General features: G+C 43.0%; 1 protein-coding gene across 1 annotated transcript in view; it reads right to left on the bottom strand.

Moving 5' to 3' along the window:
* Window positions 1-3,672: 3,672 nt before the first annotated feature.
* The window catches only part of LOC111979450 (SH3 and PX domain-containing protein 2A-like), a 91,793-nt gene continuing 75,901 nt past the window's right edge, over window positions 3,673-19,564 (bottom strand). The window contains 10 exon segments of the mRNA XM_070448985.1: window positions 3,673-13,147; window positions 14,102-14,221; window positions 14,334-14,383; window positions 14,725-14,739; window positions 14,828-15,101; window positions 15,296-15,393; window positions 15,396-15,413; window positions 15,416-15,455; window position 16,566; window positions 16,977-17,094. Of these exon segments, the coding sequence (XP_070305086.1) occupies window positions 11,069-13,147; window positions 14,102-14,221; window positions 14,334-14,383; window positions 14,725-14,739; window positions 14,828-15,101; window positions 15,296-15,393; window positions 15,396-15,413; window positions 15,416-15,455; window position 16,566; window positions 16,977-17,094 (2,813 nt within the window). The 3' untranslated portion in view covers window positions 3,673-11,068.

The following is a 19,564-nucleotide window of genomic DNA, read 5'->3' as shown; positions in this document are numbered from 1 at the left end:
TCAACCACTCCACAAATTTCTTGTTAGCAAACTATAGTTTTGGCAAGTCGGTTAGGACATTTACTTTATGTATGACACAAGTCATTTTTCCAACAATTCTTTACAGACAGATTATTTCAATTATAATTCACAGTATCACAAGTCTAGTGGGTCAGACGTTAACATGCACTAAGTTGACTGTGACTTTAAACTGCTTGGAAAATTCCAGAGAATTATGTCATGGCTTTAGAAGCTTCTGATAGGCTAATTTACATAATTGGAGTCAATTGGAGGTGTACCTGTGGATGTATTTCAAGGCCTACCTTCAAACTCAGTGCCTCTTTGCTTGACATCATGGGAAAATCAAAGAAATCAGCCAAGACCTCAGAAAGAAATTGTAGACCTCCACAAGTCTAGTTCATCCTTGGGAGAAATCTCCAAATGCCTGAAGGTACCACGTTCATCTGTACAAACAATAGTATGCAAGTATAAACACCATGGGACCACGCAGCCGTCATACCGCTCAGGCAGGAGATGCGTTCTGTCTCCTAGAGATGAACGTACTTTGGTGCGAAAAGTGTAAATCAGTCCCAGAACGACAGCACAGTAAAACGACCTTGTGAAGATGCTGGAGGAAACAGGTACAAAAGTATCTATATCCACAGTAATATGAGTCCTATATAGACATAACCTGAAAGGCCACTCAGCAAGGAAGAAGCCACTGCTCCAAAACCTCCATAAAAAAGCCAGACTATGGTTTGCAACTGCACATGGGGACAAAGATCGTACTTTTTGGAGAAATGTCCTCTGGTCTAATGAAACAAAAATACAACTGTTTGGCCATAATGACCATCATTATGTTTGGAGGAAAAAGGGGAACGCTTGTAAGCCGAAGAACACCATCCCTACCGTGAAGCACGGGGGTGGCAGCATCATCTTGTGGAGGTGCTTTGCTACAGGAGGGACTGGTGCACTTCATAAAATAGATGGCATTTCGAGGTAGGAAMATTATGTGGACATCTTGAAGCAACATCTCAAGACATCAGTCAGGAAGTTAAAGCTTCGTCGCAAATGAGTCTTCCAAGTGGACATTGACCCCAAGCATACTTCCAAAGTTGTAGCAAAATGGCTTAAGGACAACAAAGTCAAGGTATTGGAGTGGCCATCACAAAGCCCTGACCTCAATCCCATAGAAAATTTGTGGGCAGAACTGAAAACCTGTGTGCGAGTAAGGAGGCCTACAAACCTGACTCAGTTACACCAGCTCTGTCAGGAGGAATGACCCAACATTCACCCAACTTATTGTGGGAAGCTTGTGGAAGGCTACGTTTGACTCAAGTTAAACAATTTAAAGGTGATGCTATCAAATACTAATTGAGTGTATGTAAACTTCTGACCCACTGGGAATGTGATGAAAGAAATAAAAGCTGAAATAAATCATTCTCTCTACTATTATTCTGACATTTCACATTCTTAAAATAAAGTGGTGATCCTAGCTGACCTTTTACTAGGATTAAATGTCAGGAATTGTGAAAAACTGAGTTTAAATGTATTTGGCTAAGGTGTATGTAAACTGCCGACTTCAACTGTAGTTAACTGTAGTTAGCAAATCATGCAACTGCATGCACCGAAAGACTAACGCGCGACAATCTCTGCTTTAGTATAAAATGATCAACTGTATCAAAAGCCTTAGAAAGATCAATAAAAAGTGAGACACAGTGCTGTTTTTTTGTCAAGGCCTTAGTGATGTCATTTAAAACCTTCACGGCTGCTGTTATTGTGCTATGCTTCTTCCTGAAGCCCGTTTGGTATATTGATAAAATAGAGATAATATATAAAAACTATTTTAGCTGTTCACTAACAAGGGTTTCAAATAATGATACAATCCATTGATTAAGATTACTATCATCCCCCAGCCACACTGGTTGCATGGATCATGTACACAGTTTGTGTCAGCATAGTCATAAAAACACAGAGGAATCCAAATAGAGTTGCTAACCAAGACATACACAACCCTGACCTTCTGTGGTCCAACGGAACCTGGTGCTTTCAGTGGTATGTGATTTGGGACACCTGTTACATCATGTGTTTTGGACGGCCCCATCTGCTTAGGTGGTTTATGTTCAACCGGGGTCCTCCAGGGGACACTAGGCTTAGGGTCAGGGGCTCCAAGCACTGCAGGCAGCTACCACCTCATCCAAATATCCCTCTGATGTCCCCATATGTCTGTCAGTAGTGGATTAATAGCATGTAAGATATGGTAATATCTAGGAGCAGGTATAAGTCTGATAATAATCTAGACGATATATATCAAATCTGTCAACAAGATGTATTAGTATCCCATAACTTTGTTATACCATGATGGGTCATAGTTAATGTCCATAGGCAATACTCTGTGATGATGGATTAAACCTTCATGTGTTTAACAATAATAATAATTTGAATACATGCAGTCCTGCATTACAAAGACCCTTGAGGTAAGACCTTTACAAACAAACAGCCAAAAACCGCAAACCATGAGCTCAAACTCCCCTCTGACTCCTCCGGCCAAGGCTGAGGAGAACAGACTAGTTCAAGATTGCCATCTAGTGGATATATATAAATAGTTCCACTGACCAATGAGAATCTGTTTAAGTGATGGGTCGTCCTATGGGAGCTTTCCTCAGCTGTCGACACTGTCACACTTAAATATGCCATCACCGTCACACCTGAAGATGACAGTGACATGGACTGAACAGAAACACTAAGACCTTTACTTCAATACCTCTCTGAAGTATTCCCAAATGGTCTATGTGCAACCAAAAGGTGGCAGAAACACTGTCGSCCTAAGTGTTTGTTACGTCTTTATTTGATACTTGTCATTCTAGAACCTTCCTGAAATACTCCAATACAGTCTTTATGTTGGACATGATGTCTCTATGTATTTCTCCTCTCACAGCTGTCAGTCTGAGTGTTACATTCTTTTTACACATCCCGTAACCACCCGTGATCAATGTGATGAATGCTCTGACCTTTAGATGCTGAGGGTAACTTGCACATGTTCTGTTGAAAGCGAGCGTTTTGTAACCGGTGGGGGTTCAATGGGGGTTGGGTGGTTGTCCTAAGGGGAGGTAGGTGTGCACATTTTTCGTGTTCATTTAGACGTAYGTGATACATCTTTCTACATGTGTATAGATTTTCTCCTCCCTCTTTCTCTTTAGCGGTAGGGAGGGCTCTACCATACTAGTTTATCTTCATTTGCTGCCCTTACAATTTTGACAGTTCTCTCATAACTCATACAATATACATCTAAAACAGAGTTGTTCAWTTGTACAATCCAAGTCTAAATATACTTATTCTGATTTATACCATACAACAAATGAAGATATATGTATCGTTCCATAAAATGACTGTCGCCTACGATTGTATGTAAAAGTTATAAATAAATCTAAATATGAATGTGAGTCACATCAGCTCAGTTGGTCCCGTGTGGCTCAGCTGGTACAGCATGGTGCTTGCAATGATAGGGTTGTGGGTTCTATTCCCATGGGGGACCAGGGARAAAGTACAGGGRAAAAGTATGAACATTTACTCTTGTAAGTTGCTTGGATAAGTGCTAAACGACTGAAACATTTAATAATACTGTAAATATTCTGTTTCATAATGTATGGCATGTGAGTGTTCAGGCTAAAAAATGAAAACAGAGAGGCAACATTAATTAAACAAAGATAATACATTTAATAGTGTTTCTCGTCAGGGCAATGCAAGATACAATGTAAACATGAACAAGGTACAACAACGAAAAAGGTTTTCAGAATGAAAACGGTAAAAAGGGACAGCCTTGTTTCCAAAAAGAACCGCTAGCACACAGACCAAGTGTTATGTTTCCCGTTGAAGAGTAGACTGATTTGATTATTTGTACATTTGCTGTACTTTCACATACACTTATTGACTCACTGATGCAAAATGGTAATATCATRACATGTCCTGCTTCTTTATCGCCTTGTCACACCACATTACATTCTGTCACACCGAATGACTCACGTCGGTGACATTTACAAAAGGAATCAGAAAACACGTTTCTCTTGAACTCCATCCTCCCATGACACCTTTCTTTTGAAAACAGGACTAGTCTCCAGAGTTGTCTCTATAGAGTTGAACACAAATGTTGCATAAGAATAATGCAAATAAAGAAAGAGAGAAAAACAAATACTATAGCAACTCCTTTGGTCCAACTCGAAGCATTGGTGGTATGATGTAACAGAGTTGACATACTGGTAGTGGGTCATTATTGTTTCAAGTTTGGGTATAAGGACCTAGACGGTTTACAGAGCATAGGTTTAGAGAGTATAACTTTGGTTTGAGGCCTTGTCTACAAATTAGGTTTTTGTGACAGTGTTGGASTGTTGCCACACTACTTTCTACTGTAAATAGGAATTGGACTATAACTGGCATCAGAGAATGCTCATGAATGCCTGATCTTAGGTAATAACAAGACTTTTGACTACGCCAACTAAAATGTATTCGGTGACCCCTCAAATGACACACATCTTTATCTGACAAATCCTCCCTCCAGAAAATATGGATGTGGCAATAAATATGGTCCAAGTTGGTACCCATACAAAAAAAGGAAGGTAGTTTAAAGCAGTGTGAGCAGTTATTGCTTAGTGCGATGTGACATGATGCATCTGTCTGCGGGTAAATTAAAGAGAGTATAAAGTAGTAATTAGAACAGGAAGTCAAACAGTGAGAGTCTCAGCACAGCAGGAAACACAAAAAAGAACCAGCATGCACTATTCCTCAGCCAAGCGACACATTAGCATTCTAAACAATGCCCCGACGCCACCTGTTGTGTTAAGTAATTGTGTTAAGTAACACGTGGCGTAGTCGGCAGTCCCATTCCACCTGTCTGAAGCGTTACCATCAGTTCTAGCACTGAGTAAGCTTTCATACCTCTCCTTTTCTTCTTCTTTTCTTTCATTCGTTGACTTCCTTCATGAGCAAACAACATAAAAAATGAACTCTAAAAAAGTTACGTTAAAAATACCTACTAAAAACAACCCTTAGGTTAAACACCTCACACCCCTTTCACAAACACCTAATACTAACTTTCTCAAAACATCACATCTCCTACCCCCCTAACCTACCCTTTCTCTCATTAACCTGGCTCTCCAGCCTCTCCCTTCACACCAGGACAGCATAAGCCATCAGACAGAAGTTGAARCTTCACCACAGCAAATTATATAAAGCTGAATAAATCAGACACATGATTAATATGCCACCCGCTAAAAAGCTGTAGAGAGACAGAACGAGAGCGACAAAGAGTGAGAGCATCTATCCATCTTCGACAGCCGCAATCTCATTTGTTTTAGATTAGCCCCTCGTGGCTGTGCTGCCCCGCTATCAGGGCGCCACCGGCGCGAGAATTACTGGCCTTCAAACCTTTAACTAYGCAATTAAAATGGTGTTTTGATAATGAGATTTCACAGCCACGCATCGTACATTGGATAGTTCATTAGCCCAAGCCGTGGGAGATGGGAGAAGAGGAGGAAGTATGATGCAGTGTTATTCATTGTCTCTGATGGAAGCTGTTGCTGCTGGTTTTAACGGAAGTCTAGTCAGCATGAACAGAGGAGCACAATGTCCACAACTGTATCCAGCTCCTGTCTCTCATTCTCACTCTCTCTCGTTCACTTTCTCTGTCTCGTTCTCTCGTTCTTGCCATGTCATCTACAATCCACAATCTGATCCATCTCAGGTTTCCCGACGCACCCCACACACAACCAACCTCATCCCTGACCTCCTATCTTTCTCCTGACCTCACCTGCACGCAATCCATCTCATCACAGTGCACACGTCCTCTCTCAAACACAGCAACACACAATATCTCACTTCACATGCTTCTACGACCCAAACCTCATACACTAGATACACTCAACATATCCAATCTCTTCTTTCTTCAAGTGACTAGCTTTCGGCACTGGGAACTACTAGCTTTGGTTGAGGCGAAAGAAAGAAAAAGAACATGGCGGATGTATGGTGGAAAAGGCCAAAGTGTGAGCAAGGAGGCACTAATAAAGGAAGAGTAGAAAAAAAGATCCGGGAAGGAAAAAGGACATTCCGGCTGGTGCTATCTAGGATTACTAGGCTTAAGGGAACGTCACGCTCGAGAAGGCCCGCCAATTTGTTAAAATAAAAAGAGAGAAAGGAGGCAGGGGCAGAGAGTCGAGGCAGTGTGGCGTCAGTAGGGACTGTCTCACTTGGCTGAATTCGCAAATATGGTAGAGGCTCTAATCTATTCCCTCTGACATGAATGGCATCCCTCGTCGGTGTGTGTGTGTGTGTGTGTGTGGTGTGTGTGTGTGTGTGTGTGTGTGTGTGTGTGTGTGTGTGTGTGTGTGTGTGTGTGTGTGTGTGTGTGTGTGTGTGTGTGTGTGTGTGTGTGTGTGTGTGTGTGTGTGTGGCCCGTGAATGGGTGCTACTTTACCACAAATCTGTGGCACCCTCCACCAAAGTTAAACTCAAGGGTGTGTGTGTTTCTTCCCTATCAACACTACTGGAGGGGAAAAGAAATGAACCGAGACCTTCCAAAGCCGGGAAGCACCTTAACTGTTATGTGGGGATAAGTGAAGAAAATCATCTGTAGAGGAAACTTTTAAACTAACAGCTTTAGTGGACCTCAAGAACATCACTGTTGTAATCTGTGGACAAGAACCAAACCCATGTAGTATTTTCTCTACCTTTCTCCTCAGAAGATTCTAAACATTCTGAACATGGTCAAGTCTGAAATGAATTCCCATGGGGCTTAATCGAGGACATGGAGATACATWAAAAAAAGTGTTTTCTTATATTTGGTGGTAGGTATAGGTTTGGAAGCGGATGGATTAAACTACGATGGCCCTGTAGTACACATCACTGTTTCCCTACAAGACTACCGGTTAACAGTCTCCCAGTTTACATTACGCGGTTGACATCTGTGATGGTTGCAAATGTCACTCTTGCCATGGCAACGGGGTTGAAGAGGCCGGCATGGCTTGTGTTCAAATGGCATGGGGGCATCTGCGTACTGTAGGTGGAGGAGAGAGATACTCGAAGGACAAAAACATTTTGTTCAGGCACAAACGTGACAGCTCGAAGGCAGTCTGGTGAGTACCTAGAGGCCCTCGATGCTGACACAACTCTTACCTCTGTGGATCTGTGGTAGAGAACAGCTAGATGTTAACGAGGTCGGAACCCGGGTCATTGGGTTCTGCCGGTGCCATTCACAGTCCACTAGCCACACACGCTAGCCAGGAGGAAGGACCAGAAGGGATTCTTACGTGGCCATTGGTTAAAAATCCTGTCCATCATGTCACAACATGTTGTGCTGTGTAGCTCAATGGAAGTAAGCATCTCCAATGGGATTGGAGTATGTTTAGTGCCATTAGCAACTGTTGCTGTTTTGAAAAAGGCTAATATGAAAAAAGCAGTGGACCTGAAATGAGTCATGACCTAAAGGTGTTTACATGACCGATGATGGCTTGACTGGATTAAGGGATAGACAATATATTTTTGTATCATATATCCTTAGACATGTTGAAAGAGGAGGTAATGATGATCATGTTTTTCTCTAGCTATGCTTTTTAAAGATGCCTATTTCTATTGCACAATTCCTCATTATTACATTTCTGAAAGATGTTCAAATACAATGGGGTGAAAACGAAAAACAAATAAGACAAAAATGATCATTTTGACCAAAACATTGAACAAATTATTTAAACATTTTTAAAATACAATATGAAAAAGTCAAGTTTGACACGTTACAATTCCCTTGTAATTTGCAGGCGCAGGCAGAGAAGCCATGTAAATTGAGCTCAATTAAACAATAGCGATATGCATTAATATGTGCTGAAGCTAAATGTTATGGGTGATTCAACACGTTTACATAATGCCTTCGTCGAGGGGAGGGAGGGAGATGGGTTAGGGGTTCAAGGGGTTCTGTACCAACTGTAGTTGTACTTGACATAGACCTAATTATTGATTTCCATTGCTTTAGATAGGATATGATGGGTGAGATAAAGAGCATTTTACCCTCCATTTGTGAAGCAGAACTAACTTCAGCTTCTATAGATCTGTATGCAACGGCTTGAAATTCATACCAAATAGACTGTAGAAATGTCAAAACAATGATACAGTATATCACACATTATTGACTTTTGTACTAGGTTGACAGACCAGTCTAGTGAGGCAGTGGATACATATTTGATTGTCAAACCACAAATGGGAGGTATAAACATTAGTTCAAAATAAATACGATTTGAATCAGGCATTACGTACAGACCAATAAGGAGAAAGGAAGTGTCCATGATTTTGCTAGTTGCAGCACACAGCATGGGGGGAAAAAGTCATTTAGAAGGTTAAAAAAAAGATAGCCAAATAGAATAAAGTGAACAAAAAAAATTACAAACTACAAAAACAAACGACTCTTAGCTGCATTAATATTTGAAAACATTCAATTATGTACAGGCATTTTGTAGTTGGTAGTTTCACTGACCAGCAGTGCATTTGGTATTGCATTGTAACTGCCGGTTTGTTGGGCAACATGAAAAAAATATGTTGCAGTAGCATTTGTCTCCCACAAGAGAGTACCATGTACAGTATCCAATTATTATATTGTGAGGAGCTTTGGCATCCTCCAATGAATGAGATATTTTGCAACTCCTGTGAAAAGACAGGGGTTGAAAAACTTGAGGTAAAAAAATACTCTTATTAAATAGTTATTTTTAAAAAATCAATAAATAATATGCTGAGTATTTCAACTGCATCTTTACATTAATGCACCGTAAACAAGTGTTAAAGTGCATTAATTCACAAAAAACGGAACTTCAATCTTCATTATTGTCTATGTGTGATCACACTGTAAYAACAAAAAACAACTATGGTTGGCTAAAACAGATATAACTGCGATCTAGCAGGTACAATACTTTGTTTAATACTATAATACTGTCCAGCAGAAAATGTCATGAAAAATGTCACACAGTTAGAAAAATATTTCAGCAGTCTTGAACACCAGCCAGTTGAAATAGTACTTCATTTGGATTTTCAATTGGGGATAGTTTTGAAATAATATCAGTATTGTGTTTGGGGAAAACGTATAAGTAAATAGTAATAACTCAAAATAGTCCTGCAGTACTATTCTAAATCCAGTAGATACCAAACTACTTTTAAAGCAAGGAAGTGAACATAAACTTTATTGCATACCACATAAACCAATACTGCACAGCAATATCCGCATGTTTCAACATGCTTTTATTTGGGTTCAGAACATTAACTGAGTCCAGATGTTATCAAAACATAWTTTTTTTTATTCTTCACTTTTTAAACTTCATTTTAAGTATTTTTTTTAGAATAATAGGCTATTTGTATCCATAAATAAATAGTTGTCACGTGTGCTCCCTCTCCGGCCTCTAGGTCACCAGGCTGCTCGTTAAGRCGCACACCTGTCACCATCGTTACGCACATTAGCGCATAAAGACACTCACCTGGACTCCATCACCTACTTGATTACCTGCCCTATATTATGTCACTCCCTTTGGTTCCTTCCCCAGGCGTCATTGTTTCTGTTTCTTGTCTGTGTGTTGTTTGTGTTTTGTATTATGTTACATTTATTTATTAAAACACACTCCCTGAACTTGCTTCCCGACTCCCAGCGCATTCGTTACAATAGTAAAGCTACAAAATAGCCAAGGAAATGATATTCCTCTTTGGTTTGATCACATTGTGGGCTCGAGGCTATGGAAATATATCCCTGGGATTCAAAGATCATTATTAAGCCATATTTCCTGTACTTATTTCCTGTGCAACTGCAATTGCGGTTGCTATACTGTATACAGTAAAGCATATATACAAATATATTTGTCTGGGACTAATACAGACAGACAATATTAAAAATTATTGTGTAAAGTAATATCTTGGTGGTAGGTAATTGTTTTTTTTACTGAAAAGCACCTTCAATTGAAATTTATTTCCCAATAAGTATACTTTGATTAGATTTCAAGCTTGACAGGTTTCGGCTTTATTTGTGTGCAAGATACTGTAGGCTTGGTTGAAAACATAGAATAAGAAGTGGGACTCCAAAAATGGGGTGAAACTACAAAGTTCGTCTAATTACGTGTACCTCAACATAGATATTCCGTCAGTGAAACTTCAGAGAATTGAATATCCGAGAGAGGAAACTTTGACTCTTTCCAATTCTGGGCTGTCAGTGGAGTGTTACACAAGAAAGCAGAAATACATCTCTAAGGACAGACAAAAAGACACACAAAGACATTAAAGAACAAAACATACAGTAATGTCTAAAAAAGATAATCAAAGGATTAGTCATTTTCAGTGAGTCAATTGTGACTCACTGAGAGTCACTGATATCTCTCCCGTTCTCTTGGTTTTTTCTTATTTGATTCATTATACTACAACACTCTAGATTGATCCTATTCGCTCGGTAACGCTCCTAAACACTTCTACTCAAGTGATTCTCTTGAACGTTACAAAAATAATTTTGGTGGTATTCATGCTCATAGGCCTATGGCACAGTAATACATTTGGTAATGACATTGAATCACTGATATGTTCCGTCCACTTCTTCAAACCCCCATTCAGTTAATCATCTACGAAAGGCACCTATTTGGCATTAGAGTCACAAGGGCAGGTATAAGGCTTGCCATCATTGCCCAGCTATCTTCTCTTTCTAATGTAAACCCCTTCTAGAAGGTGTCGTGTCAAATCGCATCGTTCCAAAGTTCCAAAAACATCTTTGGGTTTCTAACCCCGGCGGGTGGCCAACCCCGTTTTCAGTCTCTCGTTACATCCCATATCGCAGGCAACAATCTGGACTTTTAGTCTTTCATGTGTACACTTTAGTAAACCAGAAATAAAAGTGTCTCTTTCTCATTTTAAGGTTAAAACAACATGTTTTTTTTTTACATAAAGTCTTTCAGAATCAATCATCTGTTTACATATTTGGAGCATATTGCTTGTGGTAGCTCTTGTGGGGTAACATTCTTATGGAGTGATGTCACCACCAATATTCTTAGTGACATCATCAAAGGGGGACATTGTTATTATTATTAGGCCATTACTTCTTCCTCTCTAGGTAGTTGGAGGGGACCCAGCCCTTGCGGGGGTGCAGGGCATCTTGGACCTGGCAGTACCACCACCCGTTGGGGTTCCTGTCTAGAACCTCCAGGCAGGTGCCCTCAGGGAAGCCCATGGTCTCGTCGTCCCCCCGGTAGTCAGCGATGGAGACATATACCTCCCTCCCCAGGTTGTTATGGATCAGCTGGCTCTTCTCGATAGGCTTGGGCCTGACTGTGGAGATAGGGATACCATTACGCTGCACAACAACCCCAACCCTGCTCAAGGCGTCCGTCCCGCCACCGGCGCCAAATCGTTCCGCCGAAGACCCCCTGGTGGTGATAGAGCGATCTGAGGGTCTCGATCGGGTCTCGACTGTGACGGGTTGCGCACGCACTGCATTGAAAGAGGAGTTACGGCGCACGCCGAGGGTAGCGGAACCGGAGCGGTACTGGTCCGTACGGTACTGGTTGTGGGCGGCCAATGACTCGTTCCGCCTTAGGGAACTCGTCATGTAGTGTTGACTGTCCATGGCGGGCTGTGGCACAGACACGAACACGGACTGGGGTCTGACGGCGGACTGCGGTCTCACCCCACCGTTCCTCATTCTCACAGCGCCGTTAACCAGCACAGCCGGCTTGGAGAAGCCCCCCGGAGGCTTGGAGGGGATGGGGGGCGTGTTCCTCGATCTCAGACCCCCTGGCGTGTGGTGTACCTGGTGGTGGTTGGTGAGTCCCTGGAGGTTGATGTCGTTGAGCGCCAGCACGCGCTGCTCATTCTTCTCCAGGCTGTTGGACTTGCTCCCAGTGCCGCTGCCCGACCCAGAGCGCTGCCCGTCAGACTCGGACCCACCGCCGTTCCTCCCTTGGCGGATGGGCTCCAAATAGAATGTGGGCGCCCAGCCTTCCTCGTCTCGCCAGCGGATGTACCACCAGCCGCTCTCCTGCCTCTCCAGGACCTCCACCTCCACCCCAGATGGAAAGCTCAGCTCTGACTCCTGGACCTTGTCGTAGGCGTCTGTGGTCCGGTATAAGTTGAACCCCTCCAGATCAGAATCTCCCCGGCTCCCCTTGGAGTAGATGGAGGAGAGGTCTGAGGTGCTGTTGCGGGAAGAATGGGAGTCCTCCGACGAGATGACAGAGGACGTCTCTGAGTCTTTGAGCCCATGGACGGTATGCCGGAGTTGACCCGTGGGCCTCAACTGGCGTCTCAGGGAAGTGATGTCCATCCTCTCGGAGCACTGTGGCTCTGACTTGGTGGTGAGGAGAGGTTTAGGCCTCACTGAGGGCTTGAGCTTGGTGGAGGGGCTCTGGCCTATCCTTTGCTCCACCGACCTGATGCCTGGAGGTCTCCTGGAACCTCTACCTGATTCGTCTGAGGACGACCTGGGGCTGGTGTCGGCTTTGGCTAGGGACTGGCTCCGGCTCAGCTCCGAGGCGATCTTCTTCAATGGCTTTCCCCCTGCTAGAGGTGAAGACCCTGAGGGTTTGCGGGGTACAGTYGAGGAGTGGTAGATCCTTGGGGAGTTGGAACCGCCGCAGCCTTTGGCCAAAGCCCCTTCATCACCACTACTGCGCCTGAAGCCATCGTTCTCATAGATACATTCCTCCTTGACCATCTCTTCAACAGACCTGAAGGACCTTCTTCTATAGCTGATAATCACAGGGGAGGTCTTGCAGACCGGAGGAGAATTACGGTACTTCTCACAGACCACACTGTTGATTTTCACCTCCAGGGGGCGATGTATTGTCTCTCCCTTCAGGGAATCTGTGTCCGACTCGCCCTCGCATCCAACRGCGGGAAYGTCATATTCYGGTTCCTCRTATACTGYRGGCCGRCTRGGGGATTCTGGGGCTTTGGACGATGAGGAGATGGAGTGACTGGGWGAAGGTGAKGGCGTCTCYTCTGAGTCTTGCTTTTTGGYGGGTGGAGCTGGGGGCGGGACTTTGGGGCGRGTAAGCGTGCTGGTTCGTCGGCTGAGGTTGGGCTTCTTGCGTTTGTCGATGTASGAGCAGGGGGCCCAACCCTCCGTCTCCCCGATCTGGACATACCACCAGCCCCCGGAGTTCTTCTCTATGACCTACAGAGAAGACAGGTGGGAAGATAACCAACAGTCAGATACACACTTGATGGAACTATCGCTTTACAATAAACACTCACTTGAACTTCACACTGATGAAAATAGTATTTTTAACAATGGGTCCTGGTCAAAAGTAGTGTCCTATAAAGGGAATAGGGTGCCATTTTGGAAGCAGACAATGTTTCTCATACATGTAGATCTCTTGAGCACTGCGGTTATGCAGATGTAGGATCTTAATTTGATCACCCTGCTGCAGGAGAACTTGGAATCTATAATGCATAGGGAGAGGGTCAGAGTAATAGTGTTCTACTGCTGTTCTCTCCCACTCTCCTCCACTATCACAAAATCAGTCTCCCCATTTACAGATGTGGGACCTTCATTTGATCACTCCGTTGCAGGACAACTTTCCTGCAACGCAAGACATTTAAAACTTGTAGTGTATTTGAGATTTTAAAAGGCTTCTGAAGTGAAATTTCCACTTTGAAATTTCAAACTTACAAAAATAATTAGAATCCACATAATAATAATAATAATCCCAATGAACTGTTGTTGCAGGATTATTTTCCTGCTGTAGCAAACTGGCTCAAATTAAGATCCTACATCCTACATATTCTGGGTATCATTCTTGGTGCGACGGTTAGAGAAATCAAAACAAGCTCGCTTCTTCTAAGTTCAAATGTCCACCCTGACATCCAGTTGGCCTCTATACAGTATGTTGCCAGCATCATCAAAATGAACAGACCGTCAAGGCCATATCTATGAAGCTCCAGCAGTTGTGTCTCTGGTGAGCTGTCAGGTGTCATTAACATTTAATGTGCTCAGACAGATTTCAATACCGACATATGTACAGCAGTTCTGAGCATAGAGATAGATCATATAGACAGTAGCCTATCCATCTATCCAGAAACGAAATATCTGTATAGATACTGTATCTCTATGATTCTGGGTGCTTACGTCAGCTTTTTGTCCTCCACGGAAACTGATGCCATCAGAGATGCAGGACTGGAACTCTGCGATGGTGTAGTACTCCGCTTCCACAGTAGGGGGCTCTGGTGGCTTGGGTAACTGGAAGCCCTGCACAAACAAGAGGAATAGAAGAAGAAGCAATCTTGAGTTCAATGTTCTATGTTTATGTGTAAAAAAAAAAAACGTTTTCTGATACATACTGTATTTGAAAGTGACTTACCAGATTTGTTTCTCTTCTAGGAGGGGGTTTTTGTCGGAGGTTGGGAGAGCCTAATGAATGGAATCATAGATTAGCCTCATTTACTGTCAAATGTASAAATGATAGAAGTGCAATTAGTAGTCTACTGTACACACTGCAAAAACACATACCAGACGAGTACGAACCTTAGTATATCCGTAAAACCCCAATCAAAATGTTATATCACTCAGCACTATATATGTTTTTATTGCATTTTATTACACCCAAATATTAGTTACACAAATATTTCCCAGCATTAGTCTAATAGATATATATTAGCACCCAAATATTAGTCTAATAGATATATATTAGCACCCAAACATTAGTCTAATATTAAATTCACACTATACACCTTCGTCTTTCCATGTCTTACCTATAGCCTCAAAGCCTATGCAAGAAGAAAACAATATTTTACTTCAGTCGAGTAAATCGTCTAATTTGAATCACCATACAACTCCATAATCGATGACACTCACCTATCGACACTCTGTGTGGAGCGACACGTGCTACAGCAGGGGAACCAGGTTCCGTCTTCCCCTTACTGTCCTGTAGAGGACCACTAGCACCAGGGCCCAGGCKAGGACTGGAGGTACCCATCCCAGATCCAGAACTCAKCCCAGGACTGGGACTCGGACCTGGGCCGTGGTCGGGGCTGGGGTTGTAACCTGGGGCATAGGGCATGGGCAGGCTGATCTCACTCTTGGAGATGTGGCGCTCAGGACTGGTGGAATCTCCATCCGTTTGGACATCCTTTGAATCAAATCAAACTTTATTTAAAATGCATTTAAAATGGCAACACGCTTTATAGTAAAAGAAACACTATACAATACAAGACATAAATCAAACAAAAGCTAATAAAATAGAAAAAAAGTGCTTAAAGACTAAAAAGCTAAAAGTTCAATCAAATGAAATCTTAAGTTAAAAGGGAAATCTTAAAACCTTACCTTCTCACTGCTGGACTTCTTCTGGAGCAGGTTGCTGATCTCCATGATGTTGCCGATGATCTCCACAGGGCCTGTCAGGGTCTTCTTCCTGCCGGGGATGAGAAGTCCTCCTTCATCTCTTCAGGTATGAAGCCGGGGCCCAGCCCTCCTTCCCAGGTGCCTAGCAGCAGAATGGAAGTTAACTCACCGGTCAAATAGTAACCCTTACCGGTCAAATAGTAACCCTTACCGGTCAAACAGTAACCCCTCCCGGTCAAATAGTAACCCTTACCGGTGAAAAGTAACCCTTACCAGCAATAGTAACCCTTACCGGTCAAATAGTAACCCTTACCGGTCAATAAGTACCCTTACCGGTCAAATAGTAAACCTTACCGGTCAAATAGTAACCCTTACCGGTCAAACAGTAACCCTTACCGGTCAAATAGTAACCCTTACCAGTCAATAGTACATTACGGTCATAGTAACCCTTACCGGTCAAATAGTACCCTTACCGGTCAAACAGTAACCCTTACCGGTCAAACAGTAACCCTTACCGGTCAAACAGTAACCCTTACCAGTCAAATAGTAAACCCTTACTGGTCAACAGTAACCCTTACAAGTCAAAATAGTAACCCTTACCGGTCAAACAGTAACCCTTACCGGTCAAACAGTAACCCTTACCGGTCAAACAGTAACCCTTACCGGTCAAAAAGTGCATCTTGTGTTAACTACAAAGTCATTACAAGCAATACACTGTAATTACTTCCACGTTATGTCCGTCAGTAATACTACTGGTACATCAACAGTAAAACATCTTACTACATCGTCAGCCAAGGTTGACAAGTATGCAAGAATTATTTACGATGTCAAAGGGAGTCTTTATTTTTGTTTATTCTCCCACTGACTGTCTACGACCACTAGATGTCCTCATACACATAGAAGAACATAGCCTGATTCTGAGCAGAGCAGTAGAACACTGTGGGGTGTGTGAGCCAGTAGGCTGCTGGGGGGGGGGGGGCTCATATTAAGTGGAATGTTATCAAACACAAGGTAACCATGTGTTTGATGTGTGCGATACCATTCCATTGATTCCGTTCCAGACATTACTATGAGCCCGTCCTCCCCTATCAAGGTGCCTCTGGCCTGTTCTTTAAGCCAGAGCAGAGGCCAGAGTAGCATGTGGTAATCATCCGCTGGGGAGTGGAGAGTGGAGCTCACAAGGCCTTCGGGGCCATGAGGAAGCTACAAACAACAGGCCAGGAAATGCACATTTACTGAGCATGCAACACACTCTGTCGCTCTTCCACCGAACAGATCACACACAACACATTCACCGGATCTCCAACGAGCCACATGTTAATGGTTTACAAGTACCTCTGCCTTGATCACATCTCCGAAAATAATGATATAAACGCTCTCTCTGGGGACTCGTTTCATTAGAGTGTGAGAAAATGTACATTCACTTTTGGTCCGATTCCAATATGATCGTTCACTCACTTCCCTAGCCTATAGGTCTTGTTGAAGGGAGTGTAGGATTTAATTGTAATTGGAACTGGGCCAATCCAACATAAAATCACTAATAGGTGTGAATTCTTCACCGGAGCAATGTTTTCCTTTGGCTAAGGTGCCTGTCACTCCATGGTGAGGACCAATCATAGGAAGCCCTCCACCATAAGGACAAATGGGAGGAGGTGATGCTCACCTGATGTACCACCAGCCCTCCAGGTTCTTTTGGATTACCTCCACGGTGACCCCTTTCTCAAAGCCGATCTCGTCCTTCCCCTGGCTGGCGTACGGCTGCACCGTCATGTACTTCTCTTCTACACGGGTCGATGGAAGGAAGGACAGAAAAAATGGAGAGAATCAACATTTCTGTTCAGTAAATCCCAGTAATGAACCCCTTGGAGAACTCCCGTTGAATTTCCCAGTCAAGAGATATCTACTGCAACAACCAAAGTATTTCAATCGATTAATGTTCTCTTAGAAAGCAACACAGAGGTAAAAGTATCGGGAACCACCCAGTTATCCATTTTATCTGTTTTATTTGTATCCATTCCAAACGTATCCTCCAATACAAACACAAAACAGCACCCTCTACTGGCCGAACCTCTCATCACATCCACAACACTCTCAACCCCTTCCTTATCACAGCTAGAATGCGACAGAGGCAACCCAGCCAGGACCCACTGTGGACCCATAATACAGTGCCTTGCAAAAGTATTCATCCACCTTGGCGTTTTTCCTATTTTGTTGCATTACAGCCTGTAATTTAAATGGATTTTATTTGGATTTCATGTAATGGACATACACAAAATAGTCCAAATTGGTGAAGTGAAATGAAAAAAATTAGTTGTTTCAAAAAATGTTAAAATAAAATAAAAAAGAAAAGTGTTGCGTGTATATGTATGCTATGAAGCCCCTAAATAGGATCTGGTGCAACCAATTACCTTCAGAAGTCACATAATTATTTTAATACAGTCCACCTGCGTGCAATCTAAGTGTCACATGATCTGTCACATGATCTCAGTATATATACAGCTGTTCTGAAAGGTGCCAGATTCTGCAACACCACTAAGCAAGGGGCACCACCAAGCAAGTGGCACCATGAAGACCAAGGAGCTCTCCAAACAGGTCAGGGACAAAGTTGTGGAGAAGTACAGATCAGGGTTGAGTTATAAAAAAATATCCCAAATTTTGAACATCCCACGAAGCACCATTAAATCCATTATTTAAAAATGGAAAGAATATGGCACCACAACAAACCTGCCAAGAGAGGGCCACCCACCAAAACTCATGGACCAGGCAAGGAGGGCATTAATCAGAGAGGCAACAAAGAGACCAAAGATAACCCTGAAGGAGCTGCAAAGCTCCACAGCGGAGATTGGAGTATCTGTCCATAGGACCACTTTAAGCCGTACACTACACAGAGCTGGGCTTTACGGAAGAGTGGCCAGAAAAAAAGCCATTGCTTAAAGAAAAAATAAGCAAAAACATTTGGTGTTCGCGAAAAGGCATGTGGGAGACTCTCAAAACACATAGAAGAAGGTCCTCTGGTCAGATGAGACAAAAATGTAGCTTTTTGGCCATCAAGGAAAACGCTATGTCTGGCGCAAAACCAACACCTCTCATCACCCCGAGAACACCATCCCCACAGTGAAGCATGGTGGTGGCAGCATCATGCTGTGGGGATGTTTTTCATCGGCAGGGACTGGGAAACTGGTCAGAATTGAAGGAATGATGGATGGCACTAAATACAGGGAAATTCTTGAGGGAAACCTGTTTCAGTCTTCAAGAGATTTGAGACTGGGACGGAGGTTCACCTTCCAGCAGGACAATGACCCTAAGCATACTGCTAAAGCAACAATCAAGTGGTTTAAGGGGAAACATTTAAATGTCTTGGAATGGCCTAGTCAAAGCCCAGACCTTAATCCAATTGAGAATCTGTGGTATGACTTAAAGATTGCTGAACACCAGCGGAACCCATCTAACTTGAAGGAGCTGGAGCAGTTTTGCCTTGAAGAATGGGCAAAAATCCCAGTGGCTAGATGTGCCAAGCTTATAGAGACATACCCCAGGAGACTTGCAGCTGTAATTGCTGAAAACGGTGGCTCTAGAAAGTATTGACTTTGGGAGGGTGAATAGTTATACACGTTCAAGTTTTCTTTATTTTTTTTCTTATTTCTTGTCTGTTTTTGCATCTCAAAGTGGTAGGCATGTTGTGTAAATCAAACTTTACAAACCCCCCAAAAATCTATTTTAATTCCAGGTTGTAAGGCGAAAAAATTGGAAAAATACCAAGGGGGGTGAGTACTTTCACAAGCCACTGTAAACACTGTTGAGTGAACAACACTGCAGACTGGATCCCTTTGAAATGGCTGCAGAGCTCCAGAGCTGCAGTGTGGAGCCGGAGCCTCCCTGTTGGAGAGAAGGAACCTGTGGAAGCTCTCAGATCTTTATCTGGCTCCACTTGGAGACAAGGGAAATCCCCACGGTCACTCTAGAGTGGGATGATCCGTAGGGGGATTCAACTACTGTGGGAAAAGCCAAGTGTAAGTATGAGGGGTAGTAGTGGGGGGTAGATAGATAGGGCCACTTTAAGCAGCTGTTGCTTCAATGGGTTGGATATACAGGGGCATGGGAGGGAATGGGGATAAAGACAGGGAGAGAATCGGAGTTGGTCCAGTGAGAATGGCTTGTGACTATGTCAATAGCAGTGCACTATGCAATAAATAGTGCACTATAGGATGACTATAGTGTCATTTGGGACACAGCCAATGTGTCCCTGGGTGG

Source organism: Salvelinus sp. IW2-2015, linkage group LG1 (assembly GCF_002910315.2).
Source record: "Salvelinus sp. IW2-2015 linkage group LG1, ASM291031v2, whole genome shotgun sequence".
NCBI lineage: Eukaryota > Metazoa > Chordata > Actinopteri > Salmoniformes > Salmonidae > Salvelinus > Salvelinus sp. IW2-2015.
Note: the sequence above shows the minus strand (reverse complement) of the source record. Positions and strands in the feature narration are given on the sequence as shown.